General features: G+C 35.4%; 4 protein-coding genes across 6 annotated transcripts; 3 read left to right on the top strand and 1 right to left on the bottom strand.

Annotated features, from left to right (window-relative positions):
• Positions 1-953: 953 nt before the first annotated feature.
• Positions 954-8,804, top strand: LOC132785242 (cell adhesion molecule Dscam2; the record flags this gene model as incomplete). The annotated part of the gene is made up of 21 exons (XM_060791235.1): positions 954-1,085; positions 1,426-1,575; positions 1,637-1,782; positions 1,853-1,988; positions 2,814-2,933; positions 3,067-3,219; positions 3,279-3,801; positions 3,855-4,065; positions 4,122-4,377; positions 4,658-4,801; positions 4,938-5,246; positions 5,467-5,622; positions 5,859-6,038; positions 6,115-6,489; positions 6,607-6,732; positions 7,099-7,414; positions 7,487-7,650; positions 7,713-7,961; positions 8,014-8,235; positions 8,282-8,486; positions 8,691-8,804. Coding segments are annotated over 21 exons (4,304 nt in total), but the record flags the coding sequence as incomplete, so codon positions are not given.
• A 2,666-nt stretch (positions 8,805-11,470) lies between these two features.
• LOC132786043 (eclosion hormone) lies at positions 11,471-15,971 on the top strand. 3 transcript variants are annotated; one of them, XM_060792424.1, is made up of 4 exons: positions 11,471-11,832; positions 11,889-12,125; positions 15,409-15,518; positions 15,575-15,971. In XM_060792424.1, exons 3-4 carry the CDS (start codon positions 15,410-15,412, stop codon positions 15,757-15,759), a joined length of 294 nt encoding a protein of 97 aa, XP_060648407.1. In that variant the 5' UTR covers positions 11,471-11,832; positions 11,889-12,125; position 15,409; the 3' UTR covers positions 15,760-15,971. The 3 variants fall into 3 exon arrangements, with proteins under 3 accessions (XP_060648407.1, XP_060648409.1, XP_060648408.1); XM_060792426.1 differs by lacking the exons at positions 11,471-11,832; positions 11,889-12,125 and adding an exon at positions 14,090-14,191; XM_060792425.1 differs by lacking the exons at positions 11,471-11,832; positions 11,889-12,125 and having other exon boundaries at positions 15,311-15,518.
• On the bottom strand, positions 15,955-25,931 carry LOC132786040 (peroxidase). The gene is given in 11 exon segments (XM_060792421.1): positions 15,955-16,317; positions 16,380-16,476; positions 16,533-16,684; positions 16,686-16,812; positions 16,867-17,797; positions 17,893-18,066; positions 18,127-18,515; positions 19,141-19,231; positions 19,305-19,387; positions 21,084-21,236; positions 25,410-25,931. Coding segments are annotated over 11 exon segments (2,388 nt in total). The 5' UTR covers positions 25,553-25,931; the 3' UTR covers positions 15,955-16,269.
• On the top strand, positions 19,585-21,008 carry LOC132786042 (uncharacterized). The gene is made up of 5 exons (XM_060792423.1): positions 19,585-19,824; positions 19,937-20,128; positions 20,182-20,493; positions 20,547-20,676; positions 20,736-21,008. The coding sequence occupies exons 1-5, from the start codon at positions 19,621-19,623 to the stop codon at positions 20,819-20,821; spliced, it is 924 nt and encodes a 307-aa protein (XP_060648406.1). The 5' UTR covers positions 19,585-19,620; the 3' UTR covers positions 20,822-21,008.
• Positions 25,932-25,947: the final 16 nt, after the last annotated feature.

Below are 25,947 nucleotides of genomic sequence, written 5' to 3'. Positions count from 1 at the left end.
AATTTCATTTGAATGTCATTATCAGAAATATATTTACGCTTGTGTTTTCCAAACGACCAAGAGCGCATTTTTCGATTTTTTACAATGTCTGAATGAGAAGTGCCATCAAATTTTGTTTGCTGAATGAAATTTCGGCTGCGGAAACGCCGAGTATGTTGCGGAAGACCTTTGGTGATTCTACCATGTCACAAAAAATGTTTTTAAGTGGTACAAAGACATCAAAGAGGGTCGAGAACGTGTTGATGACTTGGAGCGCTCCGGACGACAATCGACGTCAACACATGACCAACACGTCAACAAAGTGGAGGCAAAAATCGTCGGTTGACTATTAGAGACCTTACTGATATGATCGGAATATCAGAAAGATCTGTGAAAACCATTTTGAAAGACCATTTGGGCCTACGAAAAGTCAAATCTCGTTTGGTACCAAAACGACCAATTTCTGTACACGTTTTTCTTGACCATTTCGCAAAAAATTCGACGCATATCGTTCCAAGACCACTGTATTCGCCTGATTTGGCTCCGTGTGACTTCTGACTATTCCCAAAACTGAAGAGACCACTTCGGGGAATGCGTTTCGAGTCGATTGAGGAGATAAAAGCTAAATCGAATAAGGCACTGATGGCTATACCGAAAAGGGACTATTTGGCATATTTCGAGGATAGGAAAAAAAGTGTGCATAAGTGTATTTTATCGGGAGGGGATCACTTTGAAGGGAATGATATTGATTTAGAAGAATAAATAAAGATTTTTCATTTTACAAACAAATTCACCTTACTTTTTGCCCACAGTAGTATATGCCTTGGTTAGAAGGTTATTATAACACAGGGGAACTTCATTTAATGGAATATGCCGATTCTCTATTTAATATGTTAATGTTGTAACGAGTTGTAATGTTAAAAATTGAATTTCATTACGGCCACAGTAATAATAATTTATCTACTTTGATACAGGACCACCATATGTGCGGGCCATTGGAGCATTAAGAGCCATTGCTGGTGACGACATAATTATGCGCTGCCCATTTGCAGGTTATCCTATTGATCAAATTCGATGGGAAAAAGCGCATCAAGAATTAACAACAAGTAAGTATATTTTTGGGGAATATAGAGAAGAAGTCGCCTCTGAGAATCATATATATTATTGATTAGCAATAACATCGGAGATCAAGTCTGTTTTAGTTTTTGCAACGCCCACTTCCGCCAATGCAAGCGTAAATTAAAAGCTAAGATCAATGTTTGGATGTAAAATTTGATTGCAATCGGATAAGTTAGAAGCTATTTAAGAACATTTTTAATATTATAGATAAATAGGGCTTCTATGGTGAGGTGTTATTTTCTTTGGCTAACAATCTGGATATATTTAAGATATTTTTTCGGCTATTAATAAAATAAGTAAATGCACAAATTATTGCTATTGGTTTAGGTTCTCACTATTCGTTTGCGTCGGTACATGAAGGCGGTCAGCTTGTTATTAAGAACCTGGAGCCCAGTCGGGATCAGGGCATCTACACATGCATCGTGCGCGGCCAAGCGGGTGAAGAAGCACGTCGTGATGTACAATTGAATGTCAACAGTGAGTATTACAGATTAGGCTTCATTGAAGGGCTTAATTAATGTTATATGTCGTTATTTAGGCCCCCCAGTTATTGAACCTTTTAAGTTTCCTAAAAATCTTCAGGAGGGTGGAAGAGCGCAAATTACCTGTGCAGTATCTTCTGGAGATATGCCAATCTATTTTAGCTGGAAAAAAGATGAAAATGCAATACCTAGTAGTCTTCAGGTAAGTGCCAGTACACAGAAAAGTAACTGAGTGGTTTACTAAGCAATTATTGTGTTTTTGTGGACCTAAGATTAACGAAAAGAAGGAGGAATTTTACTCACTTCTTGTTCTTAAGGATATCAGCGTCAGACACAGTGGCAAATATACTTGTTTGGCGAGTAATGCTGCCGCTAAGGTCAACTTTACAGCTGAATTGCAAGTGCGGGGTGAGTGTTATTAAGAATATTACTGATACTGATATATATAAATACTCATATATATGTATTTATATATATATATATATGATTGATTTTGTTGTGTGATTAATCTGTAGAAATTATAGTTCGTTGCGCTGACTTTTTTATTCGTTTCTTTACCTAAAATTGTAAAAAATTTAATTAAACTCATTTTCAATAATCTATAGTACTCGGCGATTGGTTACGTCTTGGTTTAAAATGTTGCCATACCGTGTGCTGGATTAATCATTTGTTTGTTAAGGTAATATCCGTCCCTTACCTAAACAATATCGGACATCATAACATCGAAGAGTTTCTGATATTCGATTGATTCTTGCATTCATGCGAGATGCGATGAAAAACAACTTTGCGCATACAATTACCTTTAATCATATATTGGCCTTCAGTCAATCGCAGTTTTAAATAAACGAATCAATTATTTGTTTTGTGATATGCCAAATAATTGCACAATGCCGATCGATTTCATCAACTGTATTGCCTATTAAATAAATTTGCAGAAATTAGTAATCTGCTTCTGCAAAAGGTTATCATGAGCCTGCAGTAAACGTGACTTGGATCTATGTCGAAAATGTAATAGTAGATTTTTAAAAATGCAATGTATTAGTGAAATGACAAAATTAGGAAATAAGTAGTCTCTTATGATATTTGTAGCGCCAAAAGACTTCATTTGAAAGCTTAAATTATGTGAATGGATCTTTGTTAAAAAGTGATTTGACTCTGGTGCTGAACCGGAGGTGAATGATCTAACCACATTTAATATATTTCATACATCACTTTATTTTTCTCATGTTCCAGTGGCACCACGCTGGAACCACGAACCTATGGATACCGCCATTATGCTTGGTAACACAATATCGATCAATTGTGAGGCAGAAGGATATCCCATTCCAACTATTACGTGGCTCAAAGGAGAAGGTAAGTTAATCAATGTATTATTATTAGTCACAATGAGATTAGTAAACCATTGAAGATTAGCCAGAATCTAGCTCTTGATTGTTAATAACTTCAATTCCAGTACCAAATTTATTAATAAATGTGTTTCTATCAGGCAAAGCATTTAAGGACTTTAAAGCATTGAGCATGCGAAATAATTCCCTAATGATGAATATTGCCACAGATAATGATGAAGGTTACTACCTGTGTCAGGCCACTAATGGAATTGGTACCGGCCTTAAGAAAATAATACGCATTAATGTTAATGGTAATTTGAATCGTCACCAAACAACGTAGCCATCATTCTCACTCTCCATTTCTGCACAGAACCAGCACGATTTGAGCAGTCTGCACAGAATGTTAGCTCCCGTCGTAATGAACCAATTACATTGGTTTGCCACGCAAAGGGCGACGAGCCTATCAGCATTGTCTGGACTCACAACAATGGGCGCATTGATCTTAATAACTTTCGTTTTAGCATTGCTGAGATGAAAACTGGGAATGGTGTAGACTCCAAGTTGACAATTGTGCAATCGGAACGACATGATTCAGGCGATTATCGTTGCACAGCTGAAAATCCGTATGGACACGCTGAGCACATCATTTTTCTCGCAGTGCAGGAGCGACCTGATACTCCATCTAATTTAGATGTTTTCGAGGTAGGGTCGCGCACCGTTAAACTAAGCTGGCGGCGACCCTTCGATGGGAATTCGCCCGTCCTCAGCTACCTTGTGCAGTATCAGCCACTTACGTACTTGCAGTCACGTGCAGCAATGGGAGCTGCCGATAGTGATTGGGACAGGACCAATGTCATAAATGTTACTCTACCTTCATCAAGCATAAATCAGAGGTAAGTTTTTGAATCCACATTTAGAAACAAAAACATTAATTTCGATTCAAAAGTTATGACAGTGATATTCGCGAAAATGCCATTGTATCAGGACTTTCTCCAGCAACAACCTTCCTTATACGTATGCAGGCCATCAACGAGATTGACCGCAGTGCTTACACTGATTCAATTGTAATAAAAACACAGGAGGAGGCTCCCACGGAGGCTCCTTCTAATGTCCAAGTACAAACCAGCAGCGAGAATGAATTAATCATAATCTGGCAGGTTGGAGAAAAGGAATCATCTAGTAGTATCATGTCTCCTATATTGATATATTATAGATACCTCCCCGTGCGTCATGGAACGGTGAGCTTATTGGTTACACCATTAACTGCAGTGAAGAAAAGCAAAACATTAACTTCATTAGCGTGGTCAATAGTTCCCTCAAATCAGTTATTGTCAGCGGCTGGGCTACAACTAAAGCCACTCTGCGTGGACTGCGTAAATACACACGCTATGCTATCACTGTGCGAGCCCTAAACAGTTTTGGCTCTGGACCATGGAGTGCTTCGATCTTCGGCACTACTGCAGAGGGCGGTAAGTAGAGATTGTATTAAATAAATTATAACAATTACACCTATCTGTTGTACATATAAAAGAACTATGGCCATAATCATTCTACGTAAATGGCGGATTTGATGCGAATTTATTTTTATTATATCCGCTGCCCGTAAAGTAGAAGGATATTATAAAATTTTTTTATGGAATATCGGATTGGTATTTTTTATAATATGTTTTATTGGAAATGCACAGCAAGTATTTCACAATCGACTGTAGCTTTCTTAAATATTTTTATCTCTAAATTTAATATTTGTAGTACCTGAGGCTGCACCCCAGAATGTTAGTTGCTCGGCATTGTCATCGCAGAGTCTAAAGATATCATGGTTAGAGCCGCCGTTACAACTGCATGGCGGCATTATACAAGGCTATAAAATTTTGTTTCGGCCAATGGGATATCAATGTGAGTATATTCATACATACGGGTTTTTTAATCAGACTCCAACTATAATTTAATAAATACGTTGCTTAAAACAGATTTAAATCACTTCTTAAATCTTAATGCTGACTAATGATGTATGCTTATTAAAAATCTTTAGTGGACTCGCCTTCAAAGATGCAAATTAAACGTACATCAAACTTAGAAACTTTTCTGCACACCTTACACAAGGCCACAAACTACTCCATACGAGCATTGGCTTACACATCTACAGGAGATGGCTTGGCCAGTCAACCATTGTTTTGTCAAACCCACGACGACATCCCTGATGCACCTTTTGCTATTAAAGCTGCGGCGCTAACTGCCGATTCAATTTTAATTTCATGGCTGCCACCGAAGAATCGAAATGGAATTATATCGCATTACACGGTATATGCACGTGAGGCAGGTCGTAAGGGTCAAACAAAAAGTAAGTATGTCAACTACTTATGTTTGTACTTATTATCATATTATAAAATCATAGAAGATTATCGAGTGTTAGGTGTCTCGATGTTTACTCTGATCGTCAATAAGTTTGTTGCAAAAGAATACCGAAATTATGTCTTTATATAATTGTGGATACACGGTACTCTGCAGGCCAGCATCGCTTACTGTTATTTTTTATAAAAATGATTTTAATGTCCTATTAGCTCACGTGGTGCGTGTTGATGAGTACGGATATCCAGTAACATTTGAAGCGCGAAACCTAGCCGAGAACCAAATGTATGAGTTTTGGGTCTCTGCATCCACATCGGTAGGAGAAGGTGAACCCACATCTGTGGTCGCTCAGGCTACAAACACTCGAGGTAAGTAAAAGTGCAGTCAAATGCTGTTCATGCTTACGTCCATGACATATGTATGTACATACATATGTATATGCATGTACATGCATTAAAGGTACTAAACTGTGTATGATTTTGATTTGAATTTAAATTGTGAGTGCAGTCGACGATTGCTGACCAAAATAACCGCATCAACCTCTGTGAATTTTGCATTTTATGTAACTATCTGATGGAAATGTATGTTCGTTTGTTTATTATAGCACCTGCACGCATTGCCTCTTTTGGGCAAGTGGTGAGGAAACCGGTGGGCATGCGGCTTGTGTTGGAGTGTATGGCTGTCGGGAATCCAACACCTCGTGCACGTTGGTTAACTCGTGATCGGCCCGTGACTTTCAGCTCTTTTTATGAAGTGACCAATCAGGGCCATTTAAAAATACACCGTAAGTTAAGCAAGAAAATAATTTATTCCAACTTTACATTTTCGCTTTGCTTGGCGGTTCTCATGCTCGTGCTCAGGTGTTGAAAGCAGCTTGTCCGGAAATTTTACCTGCACCGCAAACAATCTGTTCGGCAGTGATGAAATACAATATCAATTGATAGCTATGAAACCTCCCGTTGCTCCACAAATCATCGTACAGTACGCTTCCGCTGACAGCATACGTGTCAGTTGGGATGCACCAGAAAACGGTGGCGCAGCTCTACAGGGATACACTATTTCGTATCATACGTCCGGTGATAGTTGGACGGAGATTGAGTTGCTGCCAGACAATAACGCTTATACGATTACTGGGTTGAAGTGTGGCAATCAGTACACTATAAAAATGTCGGCTCATAATATGGTGGCTACTGGAGCGACCAGTGACGAAATAAATGTCTGGACCAAAGGAAAAGGCGAGTTCTTTAATTCATTTTAACATAAACGACAAATTACAATTAATATTTGTTAATGTCTAAAATAACTAGTAGAAAATCATAAAAGTAACAACTTTATAATTTTTAATTTGACAGTGTCTCAGGCACCAAATGGCAGCGAACTAATTACTACAAATGCAACATGCGTAAATTTAAAACTATCGTCGTGGCTTAATGGTGGATGTGTTATTAACCATTTCTCAATTGAGCATCGAGTTCTAGGTACATTAAAGACTAAATGAAAAAACCCAGAAATGTTTAGTTTAAATAATTATTCAATTATGAGAAAAAAATTAGCATACATAATATAACAAATGTACATCATGTATAATTTAATTTTGTATGCTGATCTAAACAAAATTAAACTTGCATTTTTAAATGTTTGAAAGGCACATAGGCACATAGCACAAGTCACTTCAGTTGTATATCTCTAAGAATGACTTTAATATTGAACATTAAAAAGAAGTAACTGATAATTTAAACAAATTAATTGTTCTTGCTTAATAATTTTTACCATTTTCTTATCAACTGGAGTAGCTTACCAAGATTTGAAATGTATGTTAATGCTTACTTTTTCCACAATCTTAGGCGATACACGCTGGACAGTAGTAACATCGGATATTTCAAATGCCGAGGAAAATCGTGATAATTTAATATTTTGTGATTTTCTACCAGCCAAGTGGTACCAGCTTCGAGTCTCGGCTACCAACGATGCTGGAACAACTACAGAACATTACCAGTTTAGTACAAAAAGCCTCGATGGTATCACCCTTCCTCCACCCCCTTCGCTTAACTCGGAAAATGATTTAATGGACAACCTAATAAATGCAACAAATCCAACAAGTGGTGATTGGTTGGCAACATTTATTGTCATTGTCATTATCACTATAACTATAATAACTATGTAAGTGAAATTTTTTAAAATTTTATAAAAATTAATAAGATGATTTTTACGTATTCAAAATTTGTTTTGCAGCGCACTTCTTGTTAAGCACCGCCACACACTTTGTGGCCATATTAATGAGGAGTATGAATCTCGTGCACTACCAAGTGATTACAAGGAGGAGCGTGAAAATCGGCACAACCAGCAGGTATACAGCGCTTCCCCGGTTAAAACAGTTGATAAGAGTAACGAGTCAGGTGAGTGATATAAATAGTTTTGCTTAGTTATCGTCATAATCATTATATCATGACATCTCTAGAAATGTATGAGATTTCGCCGTATGCCACGTTCAACGTCAATGGAGAAAGAACAGGCGCACCAGCGAAGCCAGCTTCACATGGGCTGGCAGGACATACGCCTCATGATTACACTATGCAATTTAAAACATTTGGTCACCCCGAAGGGGATAATCTTAATGCTACAGCCTACCCATTACTATCCAATACAAGATTTGGGCACGGAAAAAGCAAGTCCAGTTGGCCTAAGAATCGGTACCTTAATACCGATGGTATGTTTTTTTGGGCTGTGTTTTTGCTAAATGCTAAGCTTCTTAATTTTAGATGAATCTACTCTGAGTAAATCAATGACTATTGTGGCTGGATCTCATTCTGGTCATTCTAAAAAACTGGCTAGTACGCGCCCTACAAACAATGGTACTTCTGGAGTTGTTGCGGAGTCAGAATCTGACACAAGTATTAGTCCGAGCACAGAGTTTTCAAATATGCCTACATATCGAGTTCCATGTAAATCCGTACGAGGGAGTGACGGACGTGTAGTTGTTGGTAAGAATTGTAATAAAATGATGTGGTCTTAATCGTCAATGACTAGACGACTTCACAGATATGTTTCGTCCCGATTCGAGTACGGAATCTAATAATGAACAAATTTCCCCATTGGTGGAACGGAGATTAAATACGCCGCGCCACGTTGGCATACCAGTAGATAATAGAAGCGCGGAACGGCGATTCCGCATGAATGCACAGCTGGGTAATCAGACGTTGGAGCGACGAAAGTGCCCTGGTAGTAACAACAGGTAGTTCAGGTACCTAAACCCTATCCAATCCGAAGCTAAAACCTAAATGAACAAATTAAAACTTGTATTCAGCTATTGGTAAACTAATTAATAAAATGTGTGATACACAATAATTTACTGATCATTACAGTGCTAAAAGTGAAATCGACACAGTCGGTTTATTCACAGCTTCAACAAATTTTATAACGTGCGGGGACTTTTCAGGCAGACTTCCCCCGCCAACTGTATTCAATGATGCTCGTGAGTTTGGCGATCAAGTAGAGTGTGAACGAGAACAACGCGCATTAGACTTAGAAGTGCAACGCGTGATGGAAAATACCAGCGATGCTCAGTTGGAGAAAATGGATCGTGAAGAGATTACTCCATTATTGGTAAGGTAAGCTCATCAATCCGGTTGGCGAGATGCAGTTATTTTACCAATCCTGACACTTAAAACGTAAAAACAAGGATAAATGGAACAAAGATATAAAAAATAACCAGACAAACATTTTAAACTTACAAAATCGAAATCTCAAGACGTATTCACGTATTGAATTTATGAAGATGCATTTACTTTCTATTCATTTCTAATATATATACATATACACCTTATTGTGTCTATTGAGAACGTGAAGAAATCACTTGGAAAGTTAAGACTATATAGCTCCAAATATAGAATAAATAAATATACAAATTAATGAAATTTCTCAGTAGCTCTACTCAAAAGTAACACTCTACAACTGCTTATTAAAAGTATAATAGAATACAATATTTTTTGTAAAAAACTAAGAATTTTCTTATGTGTTTTTATAAGTAACCTAATAATGTGTACTATTTCAATAATCCATATTATATTTGTAAGTAAACATGTGTCAAAAAAAAGAAAACTATGCAAATCAAGAAGAAAACTTATTTAAATAATAATAAAAACTTCCTCAATTTTTAATAATTTCTTTTAATACAATTTTTTTACAAAAAAAAAAACAATTGAGGTCACTACCTTTGAATATGCCCAAATCAAGAATATTATTTATATATAAAGTCCTTCAAACTCTGTTACAAAGGCATTTTTAACGGGAACAGAGTTTAAGAAGGTATACTGAAATATATATTTTTACACACCTACATAGAGTATATACCATTGTATATACCTAAAATACATACATACATATATCAATTCGAGTGCAGGACCGCTACAAAAGCAACAACCTGTAAGGGTTGCCTTGTACGTTCATTAGAAAGACAAGGAATAAAGAAAAAAGTGTAAAGAAGTGTTGCACATTCAAACAGTCAAGCAACTCAGCCAGCCGCTCACAAGTCGCCCATCTGCTATTCATGAGGGACTCACTTAAATAAAGTGCTTTTGCATTGCCAGACAAATGGAAAGGTTGATAAGGGGGTGAATACCACAATGTGGTTGCGGCAATTGCAGTGGCAGTGTCTCTGATGCTAAGGGACGTGATTATTTGAATTATTGCAAGTTTAGCCCACTTACAACTGTGGTAACAATTTATTATGTGCTGCTATATACAATAATGGTTCCTACCGAGTTTTAATCTAATAGGTTCTGTCGGCGATGTTGTACCATTTAATAAAATCTTCATTAATAATTTCACAAAATCCTGAACAGATTTTGAAAATCCAACATTTGTATTATATGTCCGGGTATAAAAATGTATGTGAAGGAATAATAATGTATCTTACCATATAGATTGCCTTCAAAGAACTCTTATTTTCATGAATAGCCTTAAATTTACATAGTCAACACCGAGATGCTCAATATGGAATCTGGTCCACTGGCAAAACCACTTCAAGTCTTCAATTAAATCAATGCAATTCGAATGTACTAAAATAGTCGGAGTTGAGTTCAGTTTTATGATTGGCTAACTTGAAAATGTGTGTTATATGACAGAACAATAAAGTTAATCCTTGGCCTTAAATGATAGCTACTAAAGCTAAAAGCGTTTCTAATTTTCTGTCACACAAAGACTGATTGAGAAAATAATTCTGTACACATTCAAACTCATAGGCACATTTACATACAGACAAACTGCATTAAAGTCAAATTTAATCTATAACATTTTTGACGTGAATATACAAATTTAAGGGTACCAAAGTCTCACATATACATAGCTATTGAGACTTCAGCTTCAAACTTGTCTCTTCAATATGAAAAGCACTCTGCTAACAACAGTAGTTCGTACACAACTCCGGAATTGGCAAAAGACATGACAGTCAGCTCAACAGACTTATAGCTCCGCCTGCTATAATGCAGCTTCCGCAAGTGGCGCCATTTGCGCTCTGCACTGCATCACCATCAGCACATTATTGGATGATTTATTGATGTCGATATGCTTAGTTGAACAGTATACAGAGACTGGTAGTGGCAACAGAGCTGCAATTTTTGGTATCTGTGCGTGTGTTAATATACCACCACCACTCGGCGGCTATGCTCGTTCAAACGTATATAAGTATATTTGTTACATATGTATGAACATGCGAGCATACGAAACGACAAACTATGGAAATGTTTCTTTATTTGGATGTGCAATATTTAAGATTAGTCGCGAGTTTAATGTGTGTGCTCATTTGCATTTTATACATGTAAAAATGAAATCAGCAAAATCATTTTAATGGACATTTTGCCGCAGTTATTCTAAGAAAAAAGACTTTAATTAAAATAAGATGTATAATATTAAATATACATATATATGTATACATTCTTATGTTTATAGGTGTAAATGCTCAATAAACTGCATCAAATTTGTTCTAAATATCAATATATCAAATGGTTGTTCTAAAAACATTTAGTCAGTCACTTGAAAAATTAATAAACATGCAGTCTCTGGAAGAATGCATTTAAATGGTTCAATTACTTTCCTTTGAAGTTTTTTAGCTAGCTCTTTCAAATGCTCTGAAAATTGTAATAAACAACAATTTCTTCATTATAGAATTAAGTAAAAATATTGAAAAGGCTTTCAATTCACTAATATAAAATGTTGTAGAGGAGAGTATACTTAGCTTAGAACGTCAAATTGTTTATATTACAATAATATGGCTTTAATATATTATGACAAAACTATAAAAACTTCTTATGAACTTATATTAACTGGCTTGAAAGAGACATCAAGAGCTACATCTATTCATGAATTAGGAAATTATGTTACTGTTAAAACAGACTTTCCAGTTAGCCTATGCTATCAAATAATTAGAAAAGCCTTAGATAAAGGTCTGGCTTGCAAAACTATACGACAAATTGGTGATCTCTATATGGCCATTCCCTCGAATATGGAAATCACGACCAAGTTAAAACAATTGAATCGCTAAAAGAGAAACCCTACTGCGTATAATTTAAGGATTGCGTTAGGTAAGTCAGAGTCCTGGATATTCATTTACAAAATTGTATAGGACTAAAATCCATAGATGCCGATTGCATAAGGGAAATCATCATAAAACCATTTAACAACGTTGTACAATCAGATAATATTTTTTCGCAGCAATAAACAGGTGTTCCAAAGTCAAATGCTAATTAGATTCAACTTTACTCAAACTAAAAAAATATTTTGGCGACATTTTCGGCAGAAAATTATTCTTTTACATATATACAATAGCAATTATCAAATCAATTATCAAATATTACATTAAAGCATATGGTAAACGGTAAGTTACCTTACATTTTTTAAGTATTTTCAAGATTTTCTTTAGCCAGAGTATTTAAATAATCCGAGCCGAGCACGTAATGTTTTGGATGTATTTTAGGATAAACTTAAAATTCCATAATTTTAGATATTGAACTTGTTTTCGATTTACATTTAAAGGATGACCAACCTAATGATATCTAATAAACATATTTCATAATTTAAGTGTTTGAGTTCTCAGCTCCATTAGTATGCTTTTTTTCCCTTTGCGGATTATGACAAAGTCAAACAACAAACACGTATTACTCTTAAAACGTAGCGTTGCATACAATGCTTCTACTTAAGTTGCTCTCCGTGTGCAATGGATGCACTCTCAAATAACTGCGGGGTGGCTTTTAATTATGTCGTTATTTTTTAATTGCCTGCATTTCAACGATTTCATATTGTGAGCATATTAAGAGTTGGGAGTATTTGAAGGCATTTCTGTTGGCACAATTTAATTATAGATAATAAATATAATATTTGTTATTAAATGACTGAATTTTTAAGAATACTTTTACATAATATTATCAACAATATTGCTGTAAGCCATCCTTAATAACTTTCAATAAATCCGTCAACTAAATGAGCATAAAATTTGTGGTAAACATAAGATGTTGCTTGTTTCCAATTTTAAATGTATTTATTAACATTAATTATGCAAACGAGAAGACGGTTAGAGAGAGTCTGACTATCGTTTTTGATGTATGTATACCAGACCGCCACAAATAATTGTAGTATGGCGCCATCTATTGGAATTTGTTGAATCTATTATATGGTCCAACAGTGTTGCCACATCAATATATTGCCAACGCAAGCAGTACACTGCTTCCATTTGAACCATCATTTCGAATAAAAAATGACTATGCCAACCATTCAATATGATATCAACCTAAAAGTAACCGGTAAGAAAGCTACAGTCGAGTGTGCTCGAATATGAGAAACCCGCCAACAATTTTCAATTAAGACATTTTCTAAAATACTACGAAAAACATTAAAATATACTGAAGGTTATATTTGTTATATCGATATTGTACTGTATATACAAATTTTCCATATAGTACAAAGTATACCGATGGTCAGCCAAAGCAACTAAGACAAAATTACAGTATGATTGTTTTGACATATAAAAGTATTTCCTAAATAACTTTTAAATAAAAATATTCTATCTGATGGTTCCAAACATTTAGGAATTATAAATACTTAAGTTATTATTGTAAGGACTGAAAATCGGCTCTAGCTTCAAAATTACACTTGCAATTCGGTTTATAGTATTGCCGAGTCGGAAGTGGGCATGGTAAGGATTGGTCTGCGTGCAAAAATTTCAAGTACAAATTATATCTGTCGAAACAAATTATATCTCTATCTCTGTCTATGAGATCCAGTGTTCTATGCGGAGAGACGAACGACTATATCGTGTTGAATGTTAAGGCAGATCACGAATATATAATTCTGCCTGATACATACATTTCCTGCAGTGATAATACCCTTCTACCCTCTGGGTAGCAGGTAGAATAATTTAATTAATTAGTTGGAAGAAATTGGGTTCTATCGGCTTTTTACAAAATGCATTGAATATTAAAACCTCTCAGTAAATCTATATTTGATTTGAAGTTGTAAACATTAAAAAGTTGCAGTAAAACTCAAACACTATGAGCTATCTATTGGGGCGCATTTCCTGATTTAAATCGCTTCTTTGTTGATCCCGCAAAAAAATCACAAAAAAAAACGCAATTAAACTGGATAAGTAACATCCAGTCAGTATACCGCTGTGAAAGCCACTCAAGAAATGTAGCTGTTTCTCTTGCTGCGAGCGGAAGTAAGTTTTTGCAAATATATTGAATTATTTGTTTGTTGCTGAGATAGAGTGATTAATTTGTACGAACTCAGCGAGCCCCTGACAACTGTCAAGACATAAATACAACAAGAACTCTGCACTCTAACAACACTCACCGTCAAACCAGTTCTCGGCAAACAAAACCATTGTCGACGTATTTGAGATACCAAAAGCTCACACCCACAACTCAGCGAAACTCTCGAAAGCAACCGGTAAGTTTTGAGTAATGCTTGTATACGTCACCAAATTAATTAGACATAAGCTGGTGTTGTTCAAGTATCACGCCCACAAAATCCCAGTGACGTTTAATTTCGTCTAGCACTCACATTACTCAAGAGGTTGGCGCGTGTTGTCAATTTACTTGAAAAATCGAATAATTTATATGGAATAACATTATCATAATTTTATTTTTTCCCACGACATATAAATTGAATAATAAATATACTCATTACTAAAACTTTTGACTGAAAATGTTTACGAGTAGATTTCAGAAGAGTGTAATCAAAACAAAAAGGCAATTTAGTCGAAAGACTACCAGGCTTAGTGAGATTGTAGCGTGAATTGGTGACGAACCAGAACCAGTCTCTGGCAACGCCAATATTATGTCCGGTTGAGACAAAAGAATTTCACGCATTTTATTGGGACATAAATTATTATTATAGCCGCTTTTGCGTCTCTGGACTTGTCCATCCAAGTTAATTCTACGTTTTACAATTTTAGCTGCAGTTACAGCTCCACTAATCAATGACCTATCCGACGACCAACCACTTGGCCGTATTAAATTTGCATTAATTACAGTTTAAGCGCATGACATCTGTTACACTCGGCTGAGTTCGTTTCCTTAACACTTCCTACTGTTACTTTCCATACAAATTTCCTAAAAACATATTAACTTTCTTTATATCAACTATTGTTCTTGGGAGCGGGGATTTTACTCTTGATACCAAAGACATAATTTGTTTTAGTAAGTTCTTAATATTTACCTTTTTAAATAAAGTTCTAAATATCTATGTTCTATATTATTTATATCTATATTGATTACTGTCTTGTAATCCAGTAATCGTTTATTAGATCATCTTTTCTCTCTATAAATATTTCTAATGCACAAAATATAATTTATATGCAGGACCCCAAATAAATTACCGAGCTACTTTATTTGTATTGATACTTTTTTTTATTTTATCTGATGTACTCTCAGACTAACTGAGACCGGCTTGAAACAGTCTTGTAGTTGTTGTCGCTGCCGCTGTTTCACAATTCTTGACTTTATTAAGCTTTTGCACATTCGTTTGGGTCGTATATAAAACCAAAAGACAAACGAGAGTTTAATTATTTCAACATAAAACTTGACGCTCAACAGTCGCAAATTTTGCGCGGCTTCACGTCAATAGTATAATTGTATAATTGATTTTTATTTAATAACCATTAGAATGTGCACACATAAGATCCTGGTGATGCTGTGTATGGCGATGACAATTGCTTGCCTGCTGCAGACAGGGGATACATACCCTTCCATTGGACATTATGGAAAGAGATTCGGTAAGCCTTTTAAACCATTACTACGATTAAATTTTAATTTTATTAAAATGTTACAGATCCAATGAGTGGAATTGATTTTATACAGATTTGTCTCAACAACTGTGCGCAATGTAAAAAAATGTTTGGTGATTACTTCCAAGGACAGACTTGCGCCGAATCGTGCCTAAAGTTTAAAGGGAAGGCCATTCCTGATTGTGAAGATATTGGATCCATAGCACCATTCCTCAATGCCCTTGAGTAAATGCTTTTCGAGTTTAATTCGCACCTTGCGATTTTATTCGCATCCAAAAGATTATATTAATCATTATAATACTGAACCTTCTGTCACTTTGCGAAACACATCTATCCTGTTAAATTGATGAAGCTGAAGATCATGTAACCAAAGAAGTTTTAACAATCTGTAGAAAATAAATACTAGCACTTAAAGCACATATAATTTTTCACATTTTATTTAATTGGGGAATAATCATCATGTATTTAATTTACAATGAATAATTTGACCTTTATTAACCTATGATGTATTTCTGCTATTTTAAAATAATACATATATACAAAAATTATAGAAATGCATGGAAATGTTGGAAATCTATATTTCGAATGGCAGTGTGAAGTTGGAGCTGACTGTCAATTAACAGTGAAAATGAATATAGCAAGACTAGAAGAAGATTAAATAGGACAATGTAAAGAAATAAGGAAAGCATGATAATGTAAAAATTAAAAAAAGCAACGAAAACAATAATCCAAACATCCTTTACTTTCTAAAGTTTAAAATTGTATCGGGAATTTCATTAATGTAATTCTGAAAACGAAAACAAGTGATGTTATAACGATTTTAAAACATTTTTTTTTAATTTTACTTACATATTGGGATGAGTCTAGGCCATGCTTACCCAAGTCCGCCCACTTGCTTAAATCAATGGACGCTATAATGCCGCTCTTGCATGGTACACGAGGATTTCTATATGAAAACAATTGTCAAATATTTGTATTACTATTATTATTAAAAGGACTTACATTTCATGGTCTGGCAATACCATAGGATATATCTGCACTGTATCAATCAAATCGGTATTATCGCAAATTAAACGGGACAGTTTAGCTTTGCGTATCTCCTGCAGCTGTTCGGGTGTAAACGATGATGGCTGATTAGGCAACTCATACCAAAAAACGGTCGCCACGACGAATGTAACTCATTTGAGTAGCAATAATACAGGCAAAGGTTGGACCCAGCATGGAACCAGGCAATGATTTTTCGGATACACCACCGGACCACAAATCGATGTCAGCAGGATTTCTAAAGCATTAGAATTAGAAGAAAATCTTAGACGCTAATTTAAATCGAACTTACTCAAAAATGCTGCCATAGCGAAGAACAGTCTCATTTGGCATGGAGCCATACATTTCATCCCATGTATTGGAAGTTGGCAATCCACAGAACTTACGGAATTCCATATACCCAGGAATGCCGAACTCACGACCACGTTGCATATTGAATGAAACCAAATCCATGCCGAAACGTGCACCTTCCTTTTTAAAGAGGTGATTGGTAACCTCCTGGGTAATAGAGTCATCCATGGCTTGTGCCACCTGATTCATTAGACCCATAAAATATTCATCAAGAACTCCAGCTCGATACAAATCATAAGGCCGACGAATTAAATCTGATAGACGCTTTGAAGCAATAAATTTATGTGCCTTAGACCAGCGCTCGACCGCTGTCGGCAATAGTGAATGCCCGAAACGGAATGCCGCACCAGCAAATGAATCAATAATTCCTGGATTCACTTTAGAATCATATCCATCCCAATAACCATCTTTCTGCAATACCAAACCAAACTTCTCCATTACCTCTTTTCCCAGTAGAATAGGCAAAAATTCATTGAATGTAATGTGTTGTACTATGGCAATATTAATACGACGCGCTTCCTGGAAAAGTGTTTCATCATCCCAGTGTTGATTAATGTGAGCCAGTCCTGTGGCCAGACGATTGTGCTCACGCGCCATTAAAGTGTGCATGCATGTCAAGACTAGTTGCTCATTAACTCGAATCTCGCCTCCTTCAAAGCAGTACATGCTTTTGTTAGGTCGAGTGCAGCCTTCGTCAGGTATATCTAATTTTAAAGGTAATAGATCTTTCAGTCCATATTCTTGGAATACAGGATTCATTCGCATCAGGCCACCGTATCCAGTACGAAGTTTTCGTGCAAAGGATTCCTTAACACCATAAACAGTGTTGGCGTCAATGACGCCTGTTAAAGTATTAAACTGCTGTCTAGACCCTGCAAAGCAAATATTGTGCAACATTTGTTAAATAAAAGTTGAAATATATGAGGAACTACAGTACTTAATTAACAAGTTTTACTTTAGTAATTACCCAATCGACAGCCTGGACGGGGGGAAGGAAATCCTCGCACAAAATCTATGCACTTCACATTGAAAAGGCGATAGAAGTAATCATCGTCAGGAATTCGTATTTCATTGCAATATGGATGTTTTAGATGTAGTGCTCGCTTGCAACATTCCTCCGGATCATTACGGTTAATCGGGTCTATGAAAAAAATCTTTACTCTACCATATAACATTAAAATCAAATGGCTGCGTAACGTACCCAAGGGTGTGCCAGTTAATGTAAAGTCGTGATCCATAAATTGACCCCAAGCAATGACCATAACTGTACCCGCGTGATCGTGATATCCATCATCTGGGTGCATTGTGCGGGAAACAACGCGAGAAAAGGGTAAATCACGACCTGTCACCGAAATCCGTGGAGCATTTATGCCATCTGCGTATAGCGGTCCAATTAGGCGTTGGAAAGGAGCATTAGCGGCGCCCCAGGTAGGATGTTCAATGTTATTGCAGAGTCCGTCGAATCGTCGATACTTTCCTGGGCGGCACTCCACTCCGGCAAAGAACGGTGGACAGACTTCACGAATAAGCGTTTTTGAGGTATCAATTGTAGGCAATCCTTTTTCGATTTCTTCATATGATAGGCCATATCTACACGTTACACAATTATAATTCAATATATTATACGATTTCCAACAATTACCACACTACTAACAAAAGCAATTAAAAATGAGTGACTTTTGTTAAGGGGTTCAAGAAGTTATCGATTGCAAATTTAGCTATTGAGTTGGTTAATTTTGCAAAACATATGTAAAAATATCCATCTCTATGATTAAACCAGTCAAACGTTGAAACTTTGTGTATTGGGTAGTCATGCTCACTATTAATGACGCTGCAATCTTAAGCAATTGCATTATTTACATTTATTTATATTTACACAAGAAGTACCACAAATAATGAATAACATCTGCGTCAAAAGCAAAAAATAGTTGCACCACTTGGTCGCTTGATGTGCAACGTTTTAGAGCCAAACAGGTCTCAGATCATATTTAGTATGTAAAGTGTACAAGTGGTTGCCATCAAAGTTAAGTTAAGTTTCTAAAGTTTGATATCTTCTATTGACAAACGCAAATCGCTTTACCAAAGCCTAAAATGATTCCATATAAGGATGCAAGTACAAACATTTAACAGAACTAGTACGATTTCTTAACCACGTTGTTGCGATGTTCAGTGTAATTTATTATTTGAGCCCAACTTTGAAGCCCCTCTTACGTACGTGCGTGCCAATTGTATAGATATGTCGAGTAACAATTCACCAACGGTAGCTAGCTCCTCGGGCTTCCAGTCAGATTTTGGTTGGGCAACGTCTGTGTAAAAGATATCGTAAAATCGAAATATTACATGCATATATAAAATATCTGCAGGCAAATTATTACTTACGTATACGCTTGCGAGCATCCATATAAGCTGCGTTGATGGCGTCATAAGTAATACAAGTGCCTGGTCCACCGGTATAAGGATTCCTGCAAGGCATAGATAAGCAAATATAATAAAAATAGAAAAAAGAAATAATTTGTTCCTTTCACTTAGCAGCCATGAGCATCTGGTCGCAACCAGTAACACGCCCGCACAGCTTGCGATTTACCAGATAATTGAATTATTAACAGTCGACTGCATAAACTGTAATGTACATGCAATGAAATCGTCGCATTGGTAACTCTGTGCGCAGTTCGCTACATGACTTTGGCGAGTCAACATGGAAAAGACGCGCCTCAGATTGAAACAGATATTGGAACAAAATAGTCAACCTCATTTAAGTTCAAGTATTAAGGAACTGAAACTTAAAAACTGCAAGGCCTCGCATCATGTTAAAAACCTGACTAACTGGGGAAGAATTATACTATTGTTCGGTCTGATAGTATTCGCGTTGAAATACTATCACTCTGAGTTGCAAGGACGTGTAAGTAATTTTAACTTTTCTTTTATTGAGACTGAGCTTTCCCTAACATTTCAATATAAAAAGACGGCCTAGATAACTTAAATACATTTGTTTCCATACTTTTAATACTTAGCGTTGTGCCTTGTCTTTGATTCGCCCATTGAGCTACGCGTTTCGACCACCTGAGAATTGTGATTTCTGTAGCCAAATAAAGAGCATACCATATGTCAGTAAACTCAGCCCCTCTGAATTTAAATCATATTATGGATATAGTGGTGCACCAATTGTGGTCAGTGATGCATTACAAAACTGGACAGCGTCGACGGTGGGTAAAATTTATTAAAAAGAAAGCATGTTCTAATCACGTATCACGTGCAGACCTTTAATTTTCGGTACTTTCAAAATGCCTACCGTAAAGCTAGACGCAAACAACGTTTGCGCCACTGCCAGTTTTTGCCATATAAAACAGGCTTTCAGGATATCTACGAAGCCTTAGAGATGTCACCAGCGCGAATCGATTCGGTGATGGGAGAAGCTCCTTGGTACTTTGGCTGGAGCAATTGTCATGCTGAGACTACTGATCAATTTCGCAAGCACTACAGCAAACCCTATTTTCTACCCGAAGACTCAGAGAACAATGTAGTAGACTGGATATTTATGGGAACAGCGGGAATGGGTGCCCAAATGCATGTATGTAAATTATGTCAAATAAACAAACATGACTATTTATCGGTATATAACAGATTGACAATGTACGATTACCCTCCTGGCAAGCGCAATTGGCAGGCAGTAAGCTCTGGGTTCTGGTTCCCCCACCTGAGTGCTATTTTCGTTGTGCTCGCTTTGAAGTGATAGTGCGACAAGGAGAAATGAGTAAGTTAAAATGAAAGCAAATGTTGCCAATATTGTAAGGTAAACTAATATTATTGCAGTCGTTCTGGACACCAACCGGTGGTATCATCAAACTTTTGTACAGCCTGGAGCTGTCAGTATTACTATTGGAGCCGAATACGACTAAATCGTATAGTTATATTTTTGTTTATTGTATGAAATTTTCATTTGAAAATAATGAAAAAAATTGTAATTTTAGAAAACCCATAAAATATTCATATATGTTTGTTATTTTGATTCCGCACACTTGTAGGTGTAAGCTCCTAAATTTAAGGGACTATAACAGCAAAAAGAGTTAACTTTGATAGACACAAAAACAGGCAAGTATGCAGATATATTAAAAATTACAAAAATTATTTTTTCTTGTTTACTACTAAAACCATACTTACAGCGTGCCGCGAAATAAATTAACATTGTAGTCGTAAACAGATGAACGTCCAGGTCCAGCCAGCAGTAAAGCACAGTCAGAGCCAAGTGAAGGCTGATTTCCAAACTGATGATATTGAGCCACTGCGACACTCAGGAAGCACATCAAAGATATTCTAAAATCAAATTTCATTGTGCTTAGAATACCAACTAGATAAGAAATAATTATATTCTCTATTATAAAGTGGTTGTCTTATGTGGTACAACCTGCAAACTTGCACTTAGTATGACAAAAATAACTTGATCACCGTGCACAGGCTAAACGTTATTAGCTACATAGCTGCAATGCTTGAACAATATCTTTTGATTAGTTTGAGGCTGAATATTTCAAATTTTTAGAACAGAAAGATGGGTGGCTCACACATTATATTATAATATCCCAACATATTATAATTATCGAAATTTCATCGTGCTGACCCTTAATTAAAATTCCTACGCCAATGCTGAAATGACAAGCCCAGTTTGTAAGTGGGTAATTTCTACAAAAAAAATAATAATCGTAAATAGTTTTAAAGAAGATTGTCATGCTACATAAAACCCCATTTTCGAAGATGGAAAAATGAGAAGAGAATGAATATAGAGAAGCAGAATGAATCCAAAAAATACAAAGACAAACTCGAGTATCTTCTTAAAAATATTATGTAAAAAGACAACTTTATCAAAATAATAATTATAAAAATAAAAAATTGATAAACAATATATTCGTTAGTAAATGTTAATGTCTTTTTATAGGTATTTATTTTCATTGTACTCATATGACATAAAACATAAGTGAAAGTTTTTTTTGACTTGCTTTGTTGCATCTTTTTAAGATAACAACACAAACACAGTTCATAATACCCTAGGTGCCAATTGTATGAGTATAATAACGCGTACTTAAATCCTTTCACTTTCTATTTTTTATTAACGTACGACTTTTTGATTTAGAGTGTGCAATAGTTGTCTCTTATTTAAAAAGAGCTGTTAGGTGCAGTTTTAATAATCTAATTGATTAGGAAGTAAAATTCTGATCAAATCGAAGAAAACTCCAATATATAAGAAGTTATTTGAAATCAACAGAGGCACTCCTATTACATTTGGCCATTGCAATGCGTGTCAGCCGCTTACTTTATGATATAGATCGTGCTTGCACAACTTTTGAATTGTAGACACCTTTCCCAAAAATACTTTTTTTAAAAATACGCAAATTAAAATCAAGGTTGTTCATAAAATAAATTCAATTTCAATACATATTGTATTGTACTTTTTTAAATTGCCAAAAAAAATAGAATTCAGCTAATGACACCTACGCAGTAATTGGCAACGCCTGGCGTGTGTAAATATTTTATATATATACTCAGGTTACCGAGACTCAAATGCATGCAGACCAGCAGCCCACTGTGCATAGTCAATTAATTGTTGCTCGCCTTCGGGGCGACAGCTTTTATGAAAGGCGCTCACGCATAGTCGAAAATACTCAACGTCCTCCGGACTAAGACCGAAATATAACCACATTTTTGTACATTCACGCAACTTTACGTTTTACACCTGCCCAAGAGTCAATTATTTTTTTGGAGACTTTTGCCAGAAATCTTTATGTAACTCTTAAACAACTTACTCGAAAATGCTTCGACTATGTATCAATATACTGTCATTTACCTATCGATGAAAATAATTTACATTACAATATATAATACTTATGGTACAGTACTATCAATAGAGTATTATCATCTTTTGTCACGAAATAATTCTTACAATAGACCCGCCAAATATTTCATAGTTCAAGATAATGGTAATCTTTACGCAATAAAATTGGCCATATAAAAAAAGAAAAATAATAATTTCTTTGAAATCGAAAATTTTACTCTTCATGATTACACCATGTGAATCTGTAATGAACAATAGTTACGTTGTTGCTTCTATTGTTGTCGTATTTCTTTCAAACACAATTTTTTCTGCCTTCAACAAACCTGATTTGAAGACCTGCAATACGGTAAGTATATATGGTTTACCATATTTACTCTTTATTAAAATTTTATTTTTTTGCTTAATAAAATTCCTAAAAAAAAACGTACTAAGTTCATTCCAGTGATAATTGTGTTGACACCATCATCACACTCTACGTGCGAACAATGTTATTTAAATTTAAACTCAGCTTTACACTAATTTTTCCAACAGATATCATATACTATACAACTTATCGCCTCTCCCTTCTATTTGGTTTTCTCTGCTCAACAATTGTTTAAAGATATTTGGAACAATTTGGCTCTCACAATTCAAGTGGCTTTGTTATTTTTTCTTAATCTTCATACATACATACATATGTGCATAAAAAAGTGGGATCAGTTGCTACTATATTTCAGGAAATTAATTAATATCTTTAGTTGAGGTTCTGATGTTTTCAAGTTATATGCAAATTACTTACCGAAACTTATGATTTTTATAAATTTGAAATATAGTGTACATGTCAACCTCGTATAGTTTTTGAGACATACTTATTTACATTTGCACAAAACTGTATAACCTTTTTTAACCCAGTTCCAATAGGCACATGGCATAATAATAGTGAAAGTACACGGCATCAGCCTGTTATAAAAGCAATACAATTTCGGGTAGGTGAAATTAATGTTTATTATGGAGCATCATCAGTAACAAAAAGTTTACCTAGTGCACAGAAAGGAAACAATTTGTACATGAAAGGTAAATGTTGAAGCAGATCAACATTCACTTTGAAAATCGATTGTGCTTCAAGCTCATCAACGCCAACCGAACAAACAATTCGATACAATTTTTATGTTGAAGATCAACACACACACACAAAATGAATTACCAATTGATGAAATTATATAAGTAAGTACAATATATTATTTTGGTTTTTTGGTACAGAATATTGAAGTATAGCCAATGATTCAATCCCAATTCTTTGTAATTGCCTCAACAACTTTAACCTTGATTGGTGGATTACGCAACAGTACCTGTTTGACAAAAAACATGAATTGTATAAAGACGTGTCTAAAATAGAAAAAGGCAACTGCACACCAAAGAACTTTAGCCTTGACACAAATTCAATTCAAAATGCAATAGTAAATCTATGAATGGTCTTTACATACCATCACTGCAATTGTCAGTATTAACTATTTAACTTGCTTTCTATATGTAGTCATAATTATATCTTTATCCTATGGACTTCACATAAACCGGATCTCTAGCAAGTCACGCGGCAGATGCAGCCCAGTTTTAGTGGAGTCCAGTCATTCACTACGACCACCACTACAATTACAGCAGGAAATCAACTTCTTTTTACACTTTTGTCTGTTGGAGCTGGTCTTCTACATTTAAGGAGAAAGTAAAGTGAACAAATGTAGACGTAGGCGCAGACATTTGAAGCCAGCTTGAAGACGAACAGGTTAAACATGAAACTCATTTCAACAGCGGCAACCACTCAACCAATTGCGTAACACAATTTGAACTTTGCAATGTTAATGTCCCCATAAAGGCGTACTCAAACTACAAACGAAGATATGTCCTTATTTGTGGGGAGTATCATAAAATTATTATTATTATAATAACAAGAAATTCGATTGTTAACAGCAAAGCGTTAACTCAATATTATTATCACTGGTATTCAATTTTTATTGTTGATTAACTTGCTGCCGGTTCAGTTACGGTCCTATAGAATTTTTGACACTGGTAACATACAAATTAATGTGAATTATGACCCAGATTGACTATTTTATATACTAGAGATACGCATATGCGCAGAGGTATATATAAGATGAGGCTTATAGCCAAGAGAGTCTTATTTATCTGCGGCTATATACATTTTTCCATTTGGCAGTATTTATTAGGTAACAAAGTAACTTTATCATAATTCCTTAAATATTCAAAATTTGTAAAGTTGCATTTAAGAATTCAATACATCACAATATAATTAGAATTCTCGCATGTACAACCAATGCAACCTAAATATTAATGCATCAATCAAACTACACGTATGGCGCAAGTTTTTTTTACTAAACAAAACAATTCGACATACAGAAATTTCTCTGATGGGAGCAAAGAACTTGCCAAACAAGTGACACAAATTTACGTGTACAATAAACATTTAAGTGTAAACAGAAAGTTTTCATAACGATCGGTTCGTATGATAGGAATTGAGTTCGTGCAAGCCGCTAGAATCTTGCACGAAGGGGAACTTATTAACCGCACATATTATCGTTTGACATAACTAAAAATCTTAAATGTTTTTAGAGTACACGCTACAAAAAATATAAGTAAAATAAATATTTAAATAGAAATAGATAACATACCTTAAAATCATTTTGTTGACGTTGCACTTCGTTACTTGCTTATTGATTGTCGTAGTTGGTAATGATTTCTTGAAATGCGTTGCTAAAAATAATTTGCGCTCCAAATACTGCGAAATCCAATTAAAAACAGTCCAACGTTGCATTAGCCCACGCAGAGTGCGATGATGATTTTTCGACTTGGCCTTAATTATTTTGTAATTTAGTTGACCAACTAAGGTGCAGCATCACACTGACACACTTTGACCAATCACACAGCTGCCGTCTAGATTATTAATTAAGTGTTTTTAACCCAAATAATTTTATATACACATTTCTTTTGAAAAAACAATTAAATGCAAATTTGTTTAAAGAAATTACGCATTATTCACTAAACTTTTTAAGAGATGAACATATGTCGTCTAGTACATTTTGAAAAAAGCTTACAATGCTGATGGCTTACAGCAGAGCTGACACGGTGTGTATCCAACACATAACTGAAATCTGTGGCTCAATGCTGCCACACAAAACCAAATAACTTAGCGACTGGCATATGGTTGTG

The sequence above is a fragment of the Drosophila nasuta genome, chromosome 2R (genome assembly GCF_023558535.2).
Source record: "Drosophila nasuta strain 15112-1781.00 chromosome 2R, ASM2355853v1, whole genome shotgun sequence".
NCBI classification, from domain to species: Eukaryota; Metazoa; Arthropoda; class Insecta; order Diptera; family Drosophilidae; genus Drosophila; species Drosophila nasuta.
Note: the sequence above shows the minus strand (reverse complement) of the source record. Positions and strands in the feature narration are given on the sequence as shown.